The sequence below is a fragment of the Cetorhinus maximus genome, chromosome 18 (assembly GCF_964194155.1).
Source record: "Cetorhinus maximus chromosome 18, sCetMax3.hap1.1, whole genome shotgun sequence".
Classification (NCBI taxonomy): Eukaryota; Metazoa; Chordata; class Chondrichthyes; order Lamniformes; family Cetorhinidae; genus Cetorhinus; species Cetorhinus maximus.
In genome coordinates, this window is record NC_135896.1 from 43,266,752 (window position 1) to 43,289,729 (window position 22,978).

The 22,978-nt window shown below is 40.9% G+C and overlaps 2 protein-coding genes across 3 annotated transcripts in view; one reads left to right on the top strand and one right to left on the bottom strand.

The window, feature by feature from the left end:
• Positions 1-22,978, top strand: part of dmac2l (distal membrane arm assembly component 2 like) — a 391,974-nt gene that overhangs the window by 178,898 nt on the left and 190,098 nt on the right. The gene's annotated exons all lie outside the window — the stretch shown is intronic.
• vcpkmt (valosin containing protein lysine (K) methyltransferase) lies at positions 472-22,965 on the bottom strand. Of its 2 annotated transcripts, XM_078562535.1 has the most exons (5): positions 22,667-22,965; positions 17,652-17,762; positions 11,124-11,196; positions 7,889-8,008; positions 472-5,601 (listed from the first exon to the last, which is right to left on the bottom strand). In XM_078562535.1, exons 1-5 carry the CDS (start codon positions 22,909-22,911, stop codon positions 5,491-5,493), a joined length of 660 nt encoding a protein of 219 aa, XP_078418661.1. In that variant the 5' UTR covers positions 22,912-22,965; the 3' UTR covers positions 472-5,490. The 2 variants fall into 2 exon arrangements, with proteins under 2 accessions (XP_078418661.1, XP_078418662.1); XM_078562536.1 differs by lacking the exon at positions 11,124-11,196 and having other exon boundaries at positions 17,663-17,762.

Below are 22,978 nucleotides of genomic sequence, written 5' to 3' on the forward strand. Positions count from 1 at the left end.
AAGGTTCTATACAGCTGCAGCATGATTTCCCAGCTTTTATGCTCAATACCCCTGCCAATGAAGGCAAGCATGCCATATGCCTTCCTGACTACCTTATCCACCTGTGTTGCCACTTTCAGTGGCCTGTGGACCTGTACACCCAGATCCCTCTGCCCGTCAATGCACTTAAGGGTTCTGCCATTTACTGTATAATTCCTGCCTGTATTAGACCTTCCAAAATGCATTACCTCGCATTTGTCCGGATTAAACTCCATCTGCCATTTCTCCGCCCAAGTCTCCAACCGATCTATATCCCGTTGTATCCTTTGACAATCCTCTTCACTATCTGCAACTCCTCCAACCTTAGTGTCGTCTGCAAACTTACTAATTAGCCCAGTTACATTTTCCTCCAAATCACTTATGTATACTATAAACTGTTTTGATTCTGTGACGAGATTGGGTGAAAAAAAGGAACACTAAACACAAACTCAGTTTCAGTTTAAATCATTTAATGCATGTAATAAGTTAAGATATAAGCATTCATTAACTTATGTAATATCAGGTTATCAACTCTATCAAAGTTGGCACCGCTAACCTGACAGATTACTTATACACCAGATAAAACTAGTCCAAAAGTCAATCAATTGCTGCAGCCAGATGTTTTTAAACTTCAACCGGCACTCAGGAAATCACTACGAAAAATATTGGACAACTACATTACAGCAACTGTAAGCTGTGCATCCTCTGACAAAACAAGGACTTTCAGAAAAAAATTTTCATAATGGTAAACATGAATCTTCATGTAACTGAATTTGTATTCAATTCTGATAATTCATTGTGCATATTTGAAATAATCTACAGTTAAATTGCTATGTTGATATATTCATTTAACTTCAGCATGAGTGCATATAAATTTTGTGCTCAAGTCTCTGGAGTGGAGAACCAGGGATACAGTCTCAGAACAAGGGGAAAGCCATTTAGGACTGAGATGAGGAGAAATTTCTTCACTTGGAGGGTAGTGAATCTTTGAAATTCTCTACCCCAGAGGGCTGTGAAAGCTCAGTCACTGAGTATGTTCAAGACAGAGATAGATAGATTTCCAGATACAAAATACATCAAGGGATAGGTGGATAGTGTGGGAAAATGGCAGTTGAGACAGATGATCAACCATGATCTAGTTGAAAGGCAAAGCAGCTTGAGGGGCTGAATGGCCTACCCCTGGCTCCTATTTTAAAGACATGGCAGATTAAGCTTGTTACTGTACATTGATTTGAAGGATGATGTTTCACCATTTTCCAAACAAAATATTGTACAGTTCATATTTGGACTAAAAATACAGGAACAGTTTAATTACACTGGCTTCAACAATATTTTTGATATGTAAACAGCAGCCTTCATTTTGTTGATGACACATTGCATTTCAGGGGTTCAATTTAATGGCCAGGGCAGTGGTCCCATCCACTGGCTAGAAAGTCAATGGCACTCCTGCCTCAACCACATCTAGGAGTCCTGACTAGATGAAATGGCCATTAGGTAGTTAACTGCCTGCCATTGAGGTTCCTGTGCCTTTAAAAGGTGAAGATTCCACTTCAAGAGCTGCCAGAGGGTTGACAAGACTTCAATCAACGAAGTGCTACCAGAAGTGGTAGCCACAGCTGGGACTGCAGAAGGCCCAGAGAAGCAACAGAAACTATGGAGGAGGCCCTAGAAAAAAGACAAGTAGGGTGGGCTTGCCAGGACCAATCAGCCAGGCCCTCATTGGAGGGGTAGGTGTGAGTGTGGAGGATGGGGCAGTCTTTCAGCAGGGGCAGCCCTTGCCGCTGGTGGGATCCAGCTCCCTTGCCCTTGAAATACGTACCCGGTGGCCTCCACATGTGGTGTTGGTCACAGCCCTTCCCACTGGTAGAATATCAGTTGCAGGGGGATGAGGCCCTTAAGTGGTCCTTAATCAGACACTTAAAAGGCCTCAGTTGACTTCTGGACTGGAAAGTTGTCCTTGACCTCCCCTGCCCAACTGAATCAGGAGAGTTAGGAAGATGACCGGTTCTCCACCTCTCACCTTCCTACCTGTTTATGCCACTTCCCCACATCCCAGCTTGCTCCCCTGGTGGAAGGGTTTGGAGGGAAATTAAATTCTGCCTGGGTGTTACACTAGATCTGTTTGATTCTGTCAACTCTTGCAATAGTTGGAATCAATTAATTTCACAATTTACAAAAATTGAATTGTTTGTAGCACATTTTTGTTGACCACATGAGATGGTGCATGTAGTGGAATAAAATGCATTAAGGCAGCACCCATTTTTAAAAGTAATCTCAGATATATTCAAGTGATATGTAACATGTTTTAAATCAAAGTAAACAATTTAGTCTGGAAAGAAGCTATTCAACAGTGCTGGCTAAACGCTTTGAAAAAAAGACTACTAACTGATCAACAAAAAAAAATTAACTGCTTTTCAAAACGGTGCATTTTTTAAATGATAAAGTTACTTCAATTAAATAAACAACACCTTTGTCAAGTAAAACCATTAGAAATGGTTGCACAAAACTCATCTACATCACAGTCTATAAGGTAAGGAAATATGCTGTCCTTAGCTGGTCTGGCCTAAACATGATTCCAATCCTACACTAATGTGGTCGACTCATAACTGCCCTCTGAAGTGGTCAACTGGACAACTAGGTATGGGCAATAAATGTCAGCCTTTCCAGTGGCACCCACATCCTGAAAATGATTTTTAAAAACTGGTGTTAACCTCGTTCCATCCCTCACAATTACCCAAGGAAAGCAATAATGAACTAAAAATAATTGAAAGGCTTTTTTTTTTGGTTTAAAATCTCGAGTGACATCTGCCTGTAAATTCATGTGCTCAAGGTCTCCTAAAGTTGAGGGGGGAAAATACATTCAGTTCAACATGCTAACTTCAGTCAGATTTCACATTTAAAACAAACTGAAAATGTTACTAGTTGAAAAAAAATCAGGATTGGTTACATTTGACTGGCCCATCAACAGAACTACAGTAATTCCATCAAAAGACACCTGCAAGCACAATTAATGTAAATTCTAATTGTACTTCCTAAATTTGTTTTACAATACTTGCATTCAGTTTTCTCCCTCCTTATGCTGCCCACGGGCCATCACTATATGTACACACCAGCTATTCTCAGTCAAGTTGAATTCCCCGTTAGTCCTTGAAGGGTTTATCTCAACACAAAATCCACATGCATGTAGACATCAAATAAGGTCAGGGTCATTTTATGGCCTAATGGTTGAGTTGCCTAGAAATACCACCCCTGAAAAATTGTTACTTGGGTGAGCTACTGGAGATAGTTTTAGGCAATTTAAAAAGTGCAATTTGTTTTTAAACATCTCTCGAATTAAATCACATTCTAGGCTTCTGCGAATTCCTTCAACTAAAATATTTAACTATAACATTTCTGAAATATCTGCAAAAGCAGCATTAAACTAATGGTAATTAACAGTTTGTAAATTAAAATAAATGGTCAGTTAACAAATAATTATTCATGACAATTTTGTTAGAACTCCCACTATATAGTCAAAGATGGACTGGGGCCCAATGTTCACCCTCCAGCATGGTTTAAATTCTTGTAACCGACAGGTACACTTTCCCTTCTTTCCCAAGGGCAGTGACCATCCAACAAATATAATTAGTATGCTGCATCTCTGAAATGATCAGCGGCTACTGCAGTTTTATTTAACATGTACACATCTGATAATTATAGAATTTAAAATTACTGTATTCAACTAAACATATTTAAACCAAGAGGCAGTTATGGAAAATTAACTTCCTTCACAAATGTCTGATCATCCTTGCATATGATTATGTCAACTATGCAGCAGAAATTAGTAATGCACATCAGGTATATCAAATGTTACAAAATTAAAATGAAATAACTAAGATTGCATACCAAAATGACTTAAAGGTTTGGGAAAATTTAAACTAATTATTTTAGTCAGTACAGCACAGGAGGTGACCATTTGGCCCTTCAAATCCATACCAGATCTCTGTAGAGCAACCTGGTCAGTCCTATTTTCCAGCCCTGCAAGTTTATTTCCCTCAAGTGCCCATTGAATTTCCTTTTGAAATCATTGTCTCCACTTCCAATCCCCTCGTAGGCAACAAGTTCCAGGTAATTGCCACTTGCTGCATAAAAACAATTTTCCCTCACATCCTGCCCAAAAGCTTAAATCTGCTGCTTTTACACATTCCACATAGGTCAACTAGTCCATTATATCAGTCATCCATTTTCTCTTCTGCTTCCCTCTATGTTTTTCATCGATCTTTCCCTCCAATAATTGTTTCTGTCTACCATCTGCTCTAATGATGTGGCCAAAGTATTTATCTTCCCCTTTGATGTTATGCATAATTTCCTCTTTTCTCCAGCCATTTCCAGCATTTTGTAGTCTGTGTAGGATATGTGGAACATCCCCTATATGTATTCAGCATATTAATAGTCTGTTTGTTGTGCATGTCTCGGAGGCATAACAGATGACATGACGTAGCACCATTTTATATTCTATTCTTTCATGGGACGCGGGTGTTGCTGGTAAGGCCTGCATTTGTTGCTCATCCCTAATTGTCCTTGAACTGAGTGACTTGTTAGGCCATTTCAGAGGGCAGTTAAGAGTCAATCACATAATTCTTTTCCTAGGATTCAGGTTCAGAAGTGTTGCAACTATTTAACGAATACCTTCATCAAGCTTACTAGCTCAAAAGGGTTAAAGTGCAACATTAATTTGTGTAGGCATTAAACAATTACAAAATTATAGAAATTAATCTAATTCTCAGGTCACTGAAATGCTAATGGTCAATGTAGTCAGCACAGGTTTGAAAAAGATTAACCATGTTTGAAAATCACAATTAAAAATTACTGTTGAAAACCAACCAACACATTTTAATACAATTTGCTCTATATAACTTTAAAAGGAAACAAACAATGGTATAGAAAAGTACCAGTAGCCTGTCTGAACATTGCTGAATTCAAATGTGAATGTTATGAGAGGATAAATCCAATATCAAAAAAAATATGCTGTAATGTCATAAACCAAGACAAAGCTCAAGCTGTTAATGAACCACAAGCAAAAATCAGACTGAACACCTGTGTATTCAGAGAAATAGCAGCTGGAGTAAGCCAGTCACCTCTCCTACAGCATCTGATATTTATGGTTATTGTAAAATTAAATGCGGGCTCAAACAAGAGAGATGTGCATCATCAATCATACAGATTGTATTACTGCCAAGAATAAATGCCAGAAAAGATAACAACACTGACATATGAAAAGTAGTGCAATGACATTCAATAAAAAACAGAATAGGTGACATCCACAGGATTGAACATATCATGGGCTATAAAAAAAAGTTATATTTACTTCTGTAGTAGTTATATTTAAATAAAACTACTAAGAACGATCCCTTCTTACATCAAGGTTGAATTATTTTGTAGGGGGTATCTGAAAACAAACAGTCCAAGTTTTTACTTCAAGGTAAGGAGGCCTTAATGATGTCTTTTTCTCTTTATGTGTAAAATATGAATGTCTTCACTTCTGTATTCCTCATCATGTCTGTCCAATGGAATCTCTTCTATTTCAAAATCAGACTGCAAAAGCTAATAAAACAAGGGATGTTAGAAGTCAACAATGCAAAAAAACAAATCAATAAATCAAATACATCTGAGTTTTAAAATATTTACCATAAATCTCATTTCATCTTTACAGTCAAGCTGAGTTACTAAAGCCTGGCCTCTGCACATCATTGTATCCAGACAGTACACTAATGCTAGCAGCAATAGGTCACTATTAGCTCTCAATTGATGAAAATATTTTCCTTTTAAAAATACTTAAATCAATATTAGATCCAACCTAACCAATAAGGGAAGTTAGCTGAAATTACAAACAGAAAAGACACTCAATCTATACAAAACTCCTGCTGTCTGTCTTACTACATTTTATAAGAGATCTCATTGGCTGAACACCACACAAGCAGACAATTTGCCCTGCCGTTTTTCTCCACAAGTTAACAAATCAAATTCAAATTGCTAGGCCCTTCAATACTTATTTTTCAACCAATCATCTGATGTAATTTTAAATAATTTAGACACTGCTTCAACAGCAGCTTGTGGCAGAGAGTTTTACACTCCAGTCACACATTGTAAAGATTTATTTCTGGCCTCTCCTTTGATTATTTCAGTGATTATCTTAAAATTATCACCTCTTCTTGTCTAGGTGGCTTTTTAGATTAACATTTTACCTTCTCCTAACTCATTCTTGAAGACCTCCATCAAGTCACCTTTTAACTTGCTCAGCTAAAGTGAAAAAGCCATAACAAGTATAAACAAAAAATGCTGCAAATACTCAGGTCAGGCAGCATCTATGGAGAGGTGCCCTTTCATCAGAACTGAAGATAGAAATTAAGAGTTTTGAAGCCAGTAGAAGGGGAGAGGAAGAGCAAAGGAAAGGTCTGTAATAGGGTGGAGGGTAGGAGAGATTAACTGACAAAAGATTTCATGATGCCAAAGCCAAAAAGAGTGGCAATGGATATAGTAAAGAAACAAAGGTGAGTAGCGAAATGGCTACATAGCAGCAAATGTGAATTTAACATGAAAAGATAAAGAATGAAACAAGCCAGCAAAAAAAGGTTATGATCTAAAGTTGTTGAACTCAATATTGAGTTCAGAAGGCTCGAGAATGGCCACACGAAAGATGAAGATTTGTTCCTCAAGCTGGTGTTGAGCTTCATTGGAACATTGGCAGGCCACGAACAGAAAAGTCAGAGTGGGATCAAGGTGGAGAAATAAAATGACAAGTGGCAGGAAGCTCAGGGCGATGTTTGCAGACTAAACAGGGGTGTTCCACAAAGTGGTTCCCCAGTACATGTTTATGGTCTCCCCAATGTGGAGGAGACCATATCGGGAACCACGAATACAGGAAACCAAACTGAAAGCAGTACAAGTAAATCCTTGTTTCATTTGAAAGGAATGTTTGGGACCTTAGATGGTGAGACAGGAGGAAGTGAAGGACAGGTGTAGCATCTCCTGCGCCTGCATGGGAAGATGCTGTAGGGAAAGGAGGGAATGTTAGGAGCGATTGAGGAGTAAATCATGCTATCATGGAGGAATGATCCCTATGGAAAGCTGAAATGGGAAGGCAGGGGAAGATGTTTTTGGTGGTGACATCATGGTAGAGCTGGTGAAAATGGTGGGTGATGATCCGTTGAATACAGGAGCTGGTGGGGTGGAAAATGAGGACAACGGAACACACTCATGGTTCTGGGAGGGAGGGGAAGGGTTAGAGTAGGAGTGCGTGAAATGGATCGGACTGAGCCATAGCTCAAGTCTGACTTTACAACTACAATCTTTTACAGTTGATAAAATTCCAGTGAATCTACAATGCACCTTTTTCATTGCTTTTATATTTTATAACAGATATTTTATAACATAATATAATAGATATTTTATATCTATAATGGTTATGTAAAACTGTCTACAATATTCCAACGACAAAGTAACTAATGCCATGATCTGCTTTGAGTTGGAACCATTGGATTAAGTCTGAACTACATCACATTAGCAACATACATTTAGCTGTATTCCAACATTAATCATTGGTTGTTGATAAGTTCCTCAGGTTTGAAACAAATTCATTTGTTACACAATAGTTAATAAAGTGCATAACCAATGTCCAATTACTGGCATTTCATCACCCAAAATCCTGGTTATAACTAGACTGGAGATCAAGAAAACACTTTTCATACAGTAGTATACTGAAAGCAGTTTTTTTTTTCATGAATATGGTGAGCAACTAGTTTCAGTTTGTCAATATCACATTCCTAATCAAGCTATAACATTAACCATGGAGCTACAGTTAATCCAATCCAATAAGTAATGAAAAACATACCTCAAAGAAATTGATCTCTATTTTAGGGTTGTTTCCTATTGTCCTCTCTTCATAGCAACATAAGATACAGCTATTGTTCCCTGTAAGTTCCTTCATGGTCCTCAGCAAGGGCTCTAAAGACTGCAAGATCAGCATATTGTTGAAACAATAAACTAATTTTGAACATTGCAAATATTATCTTATTTTAAACCTATATTTATACAACATTGCTGGGTCCCTTGCTGTTTGTAGCATACATTAATGATCTCGACATGAATGTGGGAGGTATGTATGATCTGTAAATTCGCAGATGACATGAAAATTGGTGGTGTGGAAAATAGCGAGGAAGAGAGCCTTAGACTACAGGATGATATAGATGGGCTGGTCAGATGGGCAGAACAGTGGCAAATGGAATTTAATCTCGAAAAAAGTGTGAGGTAATACATTTTGGGAGGACTATCATGGCAAGGGATTACACAATGAATAGTAGGGGACCCTAGGAAGTACAGAGGATCAGAGGGACCTTGGTGTGCATGTCCACAGATCCTTGAAGGCAGCAGGACAGGTAGATAAGGTGGTTAAGAAAGCACTTGGGATACTTGCCTTTATTAGTCAAGGCATTGAATATAAGAGCAGGGAGGTTACGATGGAGCTGTATAAAATGTTAGTTAGGCCACATCTGGAGTACTGTGTGCAGTTCTTGTCCGCACACTACAGGAAGGATGTGATTGCACTGGAGAGGGTGCAGAGGAGATTCACCATAAATTTTCCTGGGCTGGAGCATTTCAGCTATGAAGAGAGACTAGATAAGCTGGGTTATTTTCCTTAGAGTGGAGAAGGCTGAGGGGGGACCTGATTGAGGTGTGCAAAATTATGGAGGAGCTAGATAGGAAGAAACTTTGTCCATTAGTGGAGGGGTCCATGACCAGGGGCATAGATTTAAGGTAAGGGGCAGATGGTTTAAGAGGGGATTTGAGGACATTTTTTTTTACCCAGGGGTTGAAAAACTATGGCCTTGAAAGGGTGGTGGAGGCAGGAACCCTCACAACATTTAAGAAGTATTTAGATGAACACTTGAAACACCATAGCGTACAAGGCTATGGGCCAAGTGTTTGAAAATGGGATTAGAGTAGATAGGGACTTGATGACCTGCAAAGGCATGATGGGCCGAAGGGCCTCTTTCCATGCTGTAAAACTATGATTCTAATGTAGGAGAAGCTGAACAGTCACAGTACGATTTATGGTTTCTTACAATTGAGTGCTTAAATATACAAAAATATTAAAGTAGGAACTTAGACATGTACAAAACTGAAAACTTAAGGTCTTCAAACAAGAAATGCATATGAAAATGCAAGGGGTGATTAGATGTGAAGTTAAAATCACTGTTTTACTTTAAAATGTCAGTTGTAAACAAAATATAATATTGCTTGAGATTTTCTCAACCTTAGTCATCAGCCAATTACATGTTTCAATAATGGTAGTGAGGACTAATGATTAGTAACAAAAGAAATAGGAGCAGGAGTGGGCCATTCAGCCCCTCAAGCCTGCTCCATCATTCAATGAGGTCATGGCTGATCTTCTACATCAATACCATTTTCCTGTGTCCCTGTATCCCTTGATGTCTTTAATATACAGAAATCTGTCAAACTCAGTCTTGAACATACTCAACAACTGAGCCTCCACAGCCCTCTAGGGCACAGAATTCCAAAAGGTTCATCACCCTCAATGAGGAGGAGGAATTTCTTCTCTATCCTAATGGTCTGCCTTTATTCTGAGACTGTCTCCCCTGGTTCTAGACCCTTCAGCCAAGGGAAGCATCCTTCCTGCACCTACCCTCTCGAGCCATGTAAGAATTTTGTATATTTGAATAAGATCACCTCACATTCTTCTAAAATCCAGAGAATAAAGTCCCAGTCTATTTAATCATTCCTCACAGGACAATCCCTCTGTACCAGGAATTAATTTAGTGAATCTTTGTTGCACTTCCTCTATGGGAAGTTTACCTTCCTTAGGCAAGGAGATCAAAACTGCACAAGCCACTGTTCACGGTGTGGCTTTTCAATTAGCAAAAAGTTAGCAGTTAATTTTCAACCAATGAAAGTTAATTTTGAGCTCCTCCCCTCTTCAAAATGGCTGGAAGGTGAAGATTTATTTAAAACTTAATTCAAGTTGGATTATATAAATAGCGACAATTCAAGTAAAAATTAGGACTGGCAGAACAGGAACGAATAGAGAAACAAATAATTAAAATTAGCATTTAAAATGGAAGCGCAGGGTTAAAAATATTCCTTGCAAGTGTAGCTTTACTACTGTAATAAGCTGTGTGTAATCAAATTTTATAAATACCAATTAACTCAAGGATTCAAACATTTTGTTGAGATCACCCTCAATCCAAGGGGTTAAAGTATAGCACGAAGTGAAAAAGTGCCAATGTAGAAATCTGAAATAACCAAAAAATGCTGGAAATACTCAAAAGGTCAGGCAAAATCTGTGAAAAAGTGTTCTGACAAAACATCACTGGCCTGAAACATTAACTCCACCTTCCTTTCTCTATATATGCTACCTGATCCACTGATTATCTGTTTTTATTTAAAATACAGCATATCTGAACCTTCAAAAACTATAGATATGTAGCAGGATTCTGTATAATCCTGCTACATTTAATTCCAAGAAGGCATTCTTAAACATTAAGACAAGCTCAGAAATGATTTGCAACCCTCATCTTAACCAAACATTGATAGGACATATCCATATATTGTAAATATGTGCAAATAGTTTAAAAGTGGAATTTTAGAAAGAGAATAGAGGAAAATACAGGAGCAGTGGGATAGTAGGGCAGTGGGTTTAGTTTTGGGTTGGACTAAATGGTCTCCTATGCAGTAAGCATCTATATTTCTTCTGTACTGTAAATGCAACAAATGGAGTTAATGAATGCATACATTAACTTTACATTCAATTTGATGTTACATCAAAGCATGATTTAAGATTATTGAATTATATAAAATTATACTTTTAAATTTACAAAATTCAAATATATAATTTATGCTGCATAAACAACCATTATTAAATTAGCTACATGTACAGGAATTATAACCATCATCTGGTCTTTGTATCTGATGAGGAAAAATACAATTGGATTTTTCTGTAAAAATATTTTTATTGCATATGTTGAATTAAAAACAACAGTTCAGGAACAATCTCCTTAAAGTATACATTAGTTCAGGGAGCTACCCTTTAAAATCTCAGGTGTACACACCTGTTCATAGTAAATACAGTCTGCCACAAGAATGTAGTCTGGGTCAGGTGGAAGGTCTTTCACACTTTCACCCCTGAAAAACACCACAATACAGAAACATTAAGGATGCAATTATGTTACATGGTCATAGAAAACGGAAAGGTCATTCAGCCCCTTGAGCGTGTTCCATCATTCAATTGGATTTTAGGTGATTTGTACCTCAACTTCACTTACTCACCTTTAATCAATATCCTTTGATACTGCCTAGCAAAAATCTCTGTCTTGATAATTACAACTAATCTGGTATCTATTTTTGTCAAGAGCAAGTTCCAGATGCTCACAAACCATGTGTGCAGAAATGCTTCGTGATTTCATTCCAAAATGGCATTGCTCTAATGTTAAAATTATACCCACTTGTTCTGGATTGCTTCAGAGGAAATAATTTCTCTAGATCCAACCTAAAGGAAATACAAGCCAATTTTATGCAACCAGTCCTCATAATTTAATGCTTTAATCCCTGGTATCATTCTGAGGAATCTGTACTGCACTCCCTCAGAAGCCCATTTCTTTAAGGCTCTGTGCCCAAAACTGAAAATAATCTTTCAGAGGGGGTCTGACCAAAGCTCTGTACAAATATAGCATTCCCTCACTTCTGAACTCCAGATTCCTTGAAATAAAGGAATATTAACCTTTTTGATTACATTTTGTTAGTGTAAATCAGACCTGAAATATGTGAACCACAGCTGGCAAGACTAAAGTTACACAGCAAACAATAACTTGTACTGACTGCTTACATGGTTGCAGATTTGTGCTCCCATTGTGGCTATTTTATAATGTTAAGAGAGATAGCAATGCCATGCTTTGAAAGAATCAATACCTCATTTAAGAAAAAAAAGAGCCTAGAAGTCCAGAGTACATGAACACTTCAAAAATCTGTTTTACATCAAATCAGAATAAGTTGCACAGCTCAACCCAAGATTAGCATGTCACCAAATACCAGAACTATAGTGCCACTTTTGCACATCCAAAACATGATGCAAAAAGCGAGATTATAACTTCAGATCTAAATATAAGTAGCCATTAGGCACTCTACAAAGTGGTGACTATTCCCTTGAAAAACATTTTAATACCAAATCCTTTTCTGCATTCAGTTTTGATTTCCAATAGAAGCAAAGCACAATTTAACACATTCTGTATTAGCTTTGCTCAATTGGTAGCATTCATTTCAGCAACATTGTACCTTCAAGCCTAATTTTAGGGTTTGATTGCATGATCTAAAGCTCAATGCAGTATTGAAGAAAAGATAGCATCACCAACATATCTTTCAGATGAATCGTTAAATTATGCCCCCCCCGTGGGGCTGTTTCAGATAAAGGTAACCTTCCATGAACTATTATGAGCAATGTTTTCTCCCTTTGAGAGAAGTCAGAACAATCGCCAAAACCCGCATTTTTTTAATTTGCTGTTGGTGGGATTGTCACACAAGCAAATCGTTAGGTTTCTCTATGCAACAGTGACTGCACTTCAAAAATTATTAGATGTCACAAAGTACTTCACAACTAAAGAGCAGAAGGTGTTATAATTCCAAGTTAATTCTTCCCCTGAGCCTCCACTGCCCATTTCTCAATGAAAACCTTTTTAAAAATTCTGACTGCCTGATCAGACGTGAGAGAGTTTACTATATGCAAAAGCACATGACCAAAAGACTCTTCCTCTAGCTTAATAATAAGATATATTATTTTAAATACCTTTGCTAGTTCACATTTATTCTTTCTATATCCCAGAACTACAAAAGCATTAACAAGGTAAAAATACCTGGAAAAACTCAGCAGGTCTGACAACATTTGCGGAGAGGAACACAGTTAACGTTTCGAGTCTGTATGACTCTTCAACAGAACTAAGGAAAAATAGAAAAGAGATGAAATATAAGCTGGTTTAAGGGGGGGTGGGACAGGTAGAGCTGGATAGAGGGCCAGTGATAGGTGGAGATAGCCAAAAGATGTCATAGACAAAAGGACAAAGAGGCGTTGAAGGTGGTGATATTATCTAAGGAATGTGCTAATAGGTGACATTAAGGGTAGAAAGCAGGTTGAGCAAGGTACAGGTACAGATAGCCCTAGTGGGGGTAGGGTGGGGGGAAGGGATCGAAATAGGTTAAAAGGTAGAGATAAAACAATGGATGGAAATACATTTAAAAATAATGGAAATAGGTGGGAAAAGAAAAATCTATATAAATTATTGGAAAAAAAGGGGGGGAAATCGGAAAAGGGGTGGGGATGGAGGAGAGAGTTCATGATCTGAAATTATTGAACTCAATATTCAGTCCGGGAGGCTGTAAAGTGCCTAGTCAGAAGATGAAGTGCTGTTCCTCCAATTTGCGTTGAGCTTCACTGGAATATTGCAGCAGGCCAAGGACGGACATGTGGGCATGAGAGCAGGATGCAGTGTTGAAATGGCAAGCGACTGGGAGGTCTGGGTCATGCTTGTGGACAGACCGAAGGTGTTCCGCAAAGCGGTCACCCAGTCTGCGTTTGGTCTCTCCAATGTAGAGGAAACCACATTGGGAGCAGCGAATGCAGTAGACTAAATTGAGGGAAGTACAAGTGAAATGCTGCTTCACTTGAAAGGAGTGTTTGGGCTCTTGGACGGTGAGGAGAAGGGAAGTAAAGGGGCAGGTGTTGCACCCTCTGCAGTTGCATGGGAAGGTGCCGTGGGAGGGGGTTGAAGTGTAGGGGGTGATGGAGGAGTGGACCAGGGTGTCCCGGAGGGAACGATCCCTGCGGAATGCCGCTGGGGGGTGAAGGGAAGATGTGTTTGGTGGTGGCATCATGCTGGAGTTGGCGGAAATGGCGGAGGATGATCCTTTGAATGCAGAGGCTGGTGGGATGATAAGTGAGGACAAGGGGGACCCAATCATGGTTCTGGGAGGGAGAGGAAGGTGTGAGGGCGGATGCGCGGGAGATGGGCCGGACACGGTTGAGGGCCCTGTCAACCACCGTGGGTGGAAAACCTCGGTTAAGGAAGAAGGAAGACATGTCAGAGAAACTGTTTTTGAAAATGGCATCATCAGAACAGTTGCGACGGAACTGAGAGAATGGGATGGAGTCCTTACAGGAAGTGGGGTGTGAGGAGCTGTAGTCGAGATAGCTGTGGGAGTCGGTAGGCTTGTAATGAATATTGGTGGACAGTCTATCACCAGAAATTGAGACAGAGAGGTCAAGGAAAGGAAGAGAAGTGTCAGAGATGGACCATGTGAAAATGATGGAGGGGTGGAAATTGGAAGCAAAATTAATAAATTTTTCCAGGTCCAGACGAGAGCATGAAGCAGCACCAAAGCAATCATCAATGTACCGGAGAAAGGGTTGTGGGAGGGGGCCGGAGTAGGACTGGAACAAGGAATGTTCCACATACCCCATAAAGGGACAGGCATAACTGAGGTCCATGCGGGTACCCATAGCCACACCTTTTATTTGGAGGAAGAGAGAGGAGTTTAAGGAGAAATTATTCAGTGAGAGAACAAGTTCAGCCAGACGGAGGAGAGTAGTGGTGGATGGGGATTGTTCAGGCCTCTGTTCGAGGAAGAAGCGGAGAGCCATCAGACCATCCCGGTGGAGGATGGAGGTCCTCCTACCTCCCCCTGGACCATGACTCCTCCACTGAACATCAAGCCATTGTTTCCAGGACTGTTAATGACCTCATCTCCTCTGGAGATCTTCCTTCCACAGCTTCCAACCTCAGTATCCCAACCTCGGATGGCCCGCTTCTACCTCCTATCCAAAATCCACAAACAGGACTGTCCCGGCAGACCAATCGTGTCAGCCTGTTCCTGCCCTACGGAACTCATTTCTTGCTATCTTGATTCCATTCTCTCTCTCCCCTTGTCCAGTCCCTTCCCACCTACATCTGTGATTCCTCTGACACCGTACATCATATCAACAATTTCCAGTTCCTTGGCCCCAACTGCCTCCTCTTCACCATGGACGTCCAATCCCTCTACACCTCCATCCCCCACCAGGATGGTCTGATGGCTCTTTGCTTCTTCCTCGAACAGAGGCCTGAACAATCCCCATCCACCACTACTCTCCTCAGTATGGCTGAACTTGTTCTCACACTGAACAATTTCTCCTTTAACTCCTCTCACTTCCTCCAAATAAAAGGTGTGGCCATGGGTACCCGCATGGGCCCCAGCTATGCCTGTCTCTTTATGGGGTATGTGGAACATTCCTTGTTCCAGTCCTACTCTGGCCCCCTCCCACAACTTTCTCCAGTACATCGATGATTGCTTCTGTGCTGCTTCATGCTCTCGTCTGGACCTGGAAAGATTTATTAATTTTGCTTCCAATTTCCACCCCTCCATCATTTTCACACGGTCCACTTCTGACACTTTCCTTCCCTTCCTTGACCTCTCTGTCTCAATTTCTGCTGATAGACTGTCCACCAATATTCATTACAAGCCTACCGACTCCCACAGCTACCTCGACTACAGCTCCTCACACCCCGTTTCCTGTAAGGACTCCATCCCATTCTCAGTTCCTTCACCTCCGTCGCATCTGTTCTGATGATGCCACTTTCAAAAACAGTTCCTCTGACATGTCTTCCTTCTTCCTTAACCGAGGTTTTCCACCCACGGTGGTTGACAGGGCCCTCAACCGTGTCCGGTCCATCAGGGATCGTTCCCTCCGGGACACCCTGGTTCACTCCTCCATCACCCCCGACACCTCAACCCCCTCCCACGGCACCTTCCCATGCAACCGCAGAAGGTGCAGCACCTGTCCCTTTATTTCCCCTCTCCTCACCGTCCAAGGGCCCAAACACTCCTTTCAAGTGAAGCAGCATTTCACTTGCACTTCCCTCAATTTAGTCTACTGCATGCACTGCTCCCAACGCGGTTTCCTCTACATTGGAGAGACCAAACGCAGACTGGGTGACCGCTTTGCGGAACACCTTTGGTCTGTCCGCAAGCATGACCCAGACCTCCCAGTCGCTTGCCATTTCAACACTCCACCCTGCTCTCATGCCCACATGTCCGTCCTTGACCTGCTCCAATGTTCCAGTGAAGCTCAACGCAAATTGGAGGAACAGCACTTCATCTTCTGACTCGGCACTTTACAACCTCCCGGACTGAATATTGAGTTCAACAATTTCAGATCATGAACTCTCTCCTCCATCCCCACCCCTTTTCCGATTTCCCCCCCTTTTTTTCCAATAATTTATATAGATTTTTCTTTTCCCACCTATTTCCATTATTTTAAAATGTATTTCCATCCATTGTTTTATCTCTACCTTTTAACCTATTTCGATCCCTTCCCCCCACCCCACCGCACTAGGGCTATCTGTACCTTGCTCAACCTGCTTTCTACCCTTAATGTCACCTATTAGCACATTCCTTAGATAATATCACCACCTTCAACGCCTCTTTGTCCTTTTGTCTATGACATCTTTTGGCTATCTCCACCTATCACTGGCCCTCTATCCAGCTCTACCTGTCCCACCCTCCCCTTAAACCAGCTTATATTTCATCTCTTTTCTACTTTTCCTTAGTTCTGTTGAAGAGTCATATGGACTCGAAACGTTAACTGTGTTCCTCTCCGCAGATGCTGTCAGACCTGCTGAGTTTTTCCAGGTATTTTTATTTTGGATTTCCAGCATCCGCAGTTTTTTGCTTTTAGCATTAACAAGGTGATGGGCCTATTAATCCGATTCTCAGACCAGCATCCAAAACCAATAAATCCAGTGTTCCATGAATCATATACAGACATGTACCAAATACTAGGACAAGCAACAGTATTCAACCTCCAACACAAGTTTCAAACTCGCTTTTGTTCATAGATTGCTCAAATATTGCAATTTTAATGCTTATGATTTATTCCTTCTTTAGCATCCACATAATGAAAATTAAGTTCATTTTCAGATGAACACAATGGAATAGTAACTACTGGAGAAAAATAAACCTCACGATATTATTTGGGTTCAAGTTTCACTGTGGTACAGCTTGCTCTCACCATGGTTAACTGATAAGGCTTGAAGAACCACGTGTAAAATTACTCTTCCTGAAACCAAAGCTGTCAATGCCATCTGGTATGAGTAAGAAGATATTACAATTTGCTACTAAAGGAGAACTGAATTGCTCGTCTAAAGATACTCCTGCACTGACAAAAAGAGAACAGGTGTGAATGGAAGTTAATCATTGGAGTAATGGAAGAAATGGAAGCATTTCTGTATCTTCACAGAAAGTAACAGCAATTAAAAAGTTTCAAGACAAAAATGAAATATCTTGACAGACTAATCCCTATGGTAGTTTCCTCTCTTCCTACTTGTTTTCCCCCTTCACAGTTATATTAATCCATTGGTATGTAGAGGATGATGAATAGTTACTTTTGCCCCCCATTTCTGCCAGTCCCAAAGAAATCAGTGCCTACTTGAAAAACTTTCAGTGAAACTGATGTAAAGATTATCTGAATTCCCAAGCTTTTGTTCTGAATGTTTTTGTTCAACTGCAAATAGTTGAAAACTTTTGTTGCAAAATTTTAAAGTCAAATAAGTACAAACCATTTAAGTACCTTGGCTTGGATAGAACCAGTAACCAAGTGCTTGTTATCATTGATGTTTATGTTAAGTAAATCCTGCAACTCTTCAAGATCTGTGACTGTGACGTGTGCCCTGGAAAACAGAAAGGAATGCAATAGTTTTGAATGAAAATCAAACAAAACTTCAGAACATCTTATATTTGATTTTGCATAACCAGAATCATCTTCAGTCAGAAGTTCCAAGCGGATTATCAATCTTAACCTCTTCCTGAGGTCCCCATTATCACAGATGCCAGTGTTCAGCCAATCCAATTCACACATAATCAAGAAACAGCTGAGCGCACTGCATACAGCAAAGGCTATGGGTCCCGCCAGGATCCAGCTGTAGTGCAGAAGACTTGTGCTCCAGAACTAGCCACATTCGCAGCCAAGCTGTTCCAGTGTAGCTACAACACTAACATCTGCCCAACAATATGGTAAACTAGCTAGGTATGTCCTATCCACAAAAGGCAGAACAAATTCAATCTGATTAATTATTGCCTTACCAGTCTACTCAATAATTGGCAAAGTAATGGAAGGTGTTGTTGACGGTGCTATCAAGAGGTGCTTATTCACCAAAAACCTGCTCATAGATGCTCTGTTTGGGTTCCGCTAGGTCTACTTGACTCCAGGCTCCATCACAGCCTTGGTCCAAACATCAAGCAAAGAACTAAATTCCTGAGGTGAGGTGATAGTGAGATCAAAACAGCATTTCACCCAAGTGTGGCATCAAGGAGCTCCAATAAAGCTGAAGTCAATGGGAATCAAGGGGAAAACTGTCCACTAATTGGTCATACCTAGCACAAAAGAAGATGGTTGTGGTTGTTGGAAGTCAATCATCAAGTCACAAAACTTCACTGCGGGAGTTCCTCAGGTAGTTTCCTAAGCCCATCCACCTTTAGCTGCTTCATTAATGACCTTCCCTCCATCATAAGGTTAGAAGTGGGGATGTTCAGTACCACTCATGACTCCTCAGATACTGAAGCAATCTGTGTCCCTATGCAGCAAGACCTGGACAACATTCAGGCTTGGGCTGATGTGTGGCGTGAATGTTACCTGCCACTTACGTGCAGAGCGTTGAACAACAAGAGAGAATCTAAACATTGCCCCATGACATTCAATGACATTATCACTGACGCCCTCACTATCAACATCCTGCGGGTTACCACTGACCAGAAACTGGGCCAGCCATATAATTACTGTGGTTACATGAGCAGATAAGACGTTGGGAATTCTGAGGCGAGTATATCACGCCCTGACTCCCCAAAGTGCATCCACCATTCACAAGGCACAAATCGGGCGGGGGGGGGGGGGGGGGGGGGGGGTGGAGTACTCCCCACTTGCCTGGAGGAGTATGGCTCCAACAATATGCAAAAAGCTCAATGCCATCCAAGGCAAAGCAGACTGCTTAACATTCACTACCTCCACCATAGGCACACCAAGGCTGTAATGCCATCTACACGATGCACTGCAGCAATTTACCAAGGCTCCTTTCACAGCACCTTCCAAACCCACAACCTCTAGCACCCGGGATAACAAGGGCAACAGGAGCATGGGAACACCACCACCTACAAGTTTCACTAAGTCACACACCATCCTGACTTGAACTGCATTGCCACTGTTGCTGAGTCAAATCCTGGAATTCCCTTTCTATCAGCACTGTGGGTGTACTTACACCCCATGGACTCGTGGTTCAAGAAGGTGGCTTATCAACAGCTTCTCATGGGCAATAAAATGCTGGTCTAGCCAGTGATGCTCACATCCCATGAATGAATAAAAGGAAAATATTAACACAAAAGGTTCAGTGTCATGATACATTACCACATTTTTGCCTCAGCTATGGAACTTGATAGTTGAAAGTTACTGGATTCTATTGGCTGTACAGATCCTAACAAGTTACAGTTGTATAGTACCTTCATTTAGAACAAGACAAACCAGGCAATACAGCAGTTCAAAGGCTTTTTTTAAATTCTTTCATGGGATGTGGGCTTCACTGGCTAGGCCAGCATTTATTGCCCATCCCTTGTTGCCCTTGAGAAGGTGGTGGTGAGCTGCCTTCTTAAACCACTGCAGTCCATGTGGTGTAGGTACACCCACAGTGCTGTTAGGAAGGGAGCTCCAGGATTTTGACCCAGTGAGTGAAGGAATGGCGATATATTTCCAAGTCAGGATGGTGAGTGACTTGGAGGTGGTGGTGTTCCCACCTATCTGCTGCCCTTGTCCTTCGAGATGGTAGTGATTGTGGGTTTGGAAGGTGCTATCGAAAGGAGGCAGTCAAAAAGGTAGGCTTTTAAATATAGGGATGGAAATAACAAAAGGGAAAAAAAGTTAATGTAGGGAGCTTTACAGGGTAGGGCCAAGACAGCAAAGCGATGAACACCAAGAAATAATTTCATGCAAATTTTTTGCTTCAAGCCTGCCTTTCACCCAAACAGCACAACCAATCTGCAATTTTCAGAGAAAACAGCACACTTGCGTTTTAGCCTAGAGGGTGACACAAGTAATGGTAGCTAATCTGCCCAAAAAAAATGGCTTTGATTTTGGGGCAGCCCAACACAACTTGTATTTACATAGAATCTATAACATAGGAAGATAGCTGAAGGCATTTCACAGCATGATAAAAAGTGACAGTCAAGGGAACTGATGTTTGTACAGTTAACTAAAAGCTCAGGGGCAGCTAGCCCAGAACTGAGCCTCCAGCCCCATATACTTTCCATCACAAAGGACGTATCTATACATTGCCTGTCCCTGCCTCAGCATATCTGCAACTGCAACCCCTGTCCACGCTTTCATCACCTGACTCGACTATTCTAAAGCTCCCCTGCATCTTCTATTCTCGATAAGTTTGAGCTCATCCAAAACTCTGTTGCCCATGTCCTAACACACTAAACACCATTCACCCATCATGGCTTTGTACCTTTTTATCTCTGTAACCTACTCCAGCCCTACAATCTCCTGGAATCTCTGTACTATTCAGTTCTGGCCACTTGTGCATCCCCAAATGTGTTCACCCACTAACAGTAGTCATACCTGCTGCTGCCCAAGCCCAAAGCTCTGGAATTGCCACACCGCCACCCCCCCAAAGCTCTCAGTATCTCATTATGACCACAGCCGGTGTTAATTGCTGCGCAAACCAAATTCCAGAGAGAAACTTGCGGGCCATACCCTTTTTTGTATTCTGAAAACGAGAAGACGACGTTCTGATTTCAGCAGTAAGAGGTCCAGTAACACTTTTGGGATTTTAAAAATTAAAAGTAAAAGTTTTATTAAGAATAAAAGAAAACTTATGCATACAAGATTACAGTTACACTATTAAGGTTAGCCTTACAAAACACAAAAAAAGCTTTCTACTTGGTCAAACCCACAAGTAAACACCTTCCAGGCAACACTCCCTTATAGATGACTAACTATGAAATCCAGTATTATCCAACGCAAACTGCTGTAGCTTTAATAAAGGCATACCACCTGACCTCTACCCTCTTCCACTCTGCAATGGAATCCACTTTGGAATAAAACTACTTGTTGCAGTCCAAGATTTTTCTGGCTTGACTGGATGGCTGATTCAAACTGCACCTCCTCCCAGCCCATCTATCTCCGGTTCCATTGTTCTCATTCTTTGAAACTCAAATTCTTCCAAATATAAAATCTTTCATGTCACTATTGTGTCTTTGCTTTCAGGTCAATAAAATAAAATATCCCCACTACTATTTACCTATAGAACTCCTGCAAGATGCAAATAATTTTCTTGTTACCTCAGACTCCCCTATGATATTCAAACAAACTCTCAACTTACCTAAAAATGCAAATGTTAGATCCAACCTTTTTACTTGTACCTCAAACTTAACACCTCTATCCTTCTCATGTTTCAAACTCCCCAGACAACCTGACTCCTATCAATCTCTTGCCCAGCTTAATTAAATCACACACACAACACCCAGGCTTCTTTACAGAATAATACAATATTCCACAAAAATATTTTAAAAATAACACCCATTCTCACTCTTCACCACCCCACACCTCCTCAAATCCACTTTAAAGCTCCCCTTAAAACCGGACTCTTTGACAAAGATTTTGGTTAACAATCCCAATATCTCATTTGTGAATTGATGTCAAATTTTGTCTGATAAACTCTCCTTTGAGCTACATAAAAAGGTTAAAGGTATTATAAATGTAAGATTTTGATATACAGCCATAAGACATTAGTAAGCTGGTCTTGTAGCTGCAACTCATCCAATGGCTTGCAAAATGAACCTGGGGTGGTAGGAAGGGCATGTAGGTTGTAACATTCAGTACTTGGAGCAAATAGTGATATCCAGAAGACGCAGCCAGTAGAATGCAAATTACTTACCTCAGTTCAATGCAGAAAGAGGAAAACTAAATCAGCCTTCCACCCATCCAACAGGTGCTTGGGAGGATGAGAACAAATTGGAATGGTTTCAGCGAGTGTCAACTTGGGAATAGGATTTGCCTTGACATCACAAGTACATCTAGAAAAAACACAAGGGCCATTTCCAGTATTACTGAACTGGCTAGGGCTCCTTTCTATAGAAAAAGAATAACCAGATGGAGATCTTTAAGATGAAGAAAGGGGTTTGATCAGGTAGATGTAGCCTCTTTTGTTGAATAACCAAAACTAGGGGCCATAAATATATGACGGTCACAAATGAACTAATAGGGGATACAATATGGTCAGAATGTGGAACACGTTGTGAGGAGGAGCTGAGGCAAATAGTGTAGATGCATTTAGGGTGAAGCTAGATAAACAGAGCGATTGCAATAAAGAACATGCTACTAGGGTTAGATTAAGGAAGGTGGCTCGGAGCATACACAACAGCACAGGCCGTTTGGCTTGTTTCAGTGTTGTAAATTCAGGCATCACCATCTTATATACATTATGAAGAGATGAGTGCAGGTGCTGAAAACGCCAAAATCCTAACGCGACGGATATTTATTTTTTTTTCCCTGATGAATAAAAACCAGTACCGAGATGATCTTTACCCCAGAACAGAAGCCATCAGTCCCACCACTCCGGTCCCTGAGCCCAGCTCCACTACGGTCTTCCCAGTAAAAGCGTGGAGGCCGTCCCGGTAAAAGGCGCTGGTCTCCAAGTATTTGGCCAACACCAGCGCCGCGTCCCACACCACACAGCCCACATCGCCGGCACTGCACTGCTTAATGCGCAGCTCCGCACCGGAGTGCCGCTCCACCGCCCGCACAAAATAACCAGACTCTGCCCCCTCCATCAATGAGGCCCCAAGCACTACCCAGGCCAGAAACCCAGCAGCTCCCAGCTATAATGGTGAAGGCGAA

Bases quoted from the DNA above. Each gene is read 5' to 3' on its own strand.
- vcpkmt (XM_078562535.1), bottom strand. From the start codon at position 22,911: ATGGAGGGGGCAGAGTCTGGTTATTTTGTGCGGGCGGTGGAGCGGCAC. The intron at 17,763-22,666 runs GTAAAGATCATC...TCTGTTTTCCAG, and splicing joins CTGATGGCTTCTGTTCTGGG to GGCACACGTCACAGTCACAG. The intron at 5,602-7,888 runs GTATGTTTTTCA...TTGTTTTATTAG, and splicing joins TAGAGATCAATTTCTTTGAG to CTTTTGCAGTCTGATTTTGA.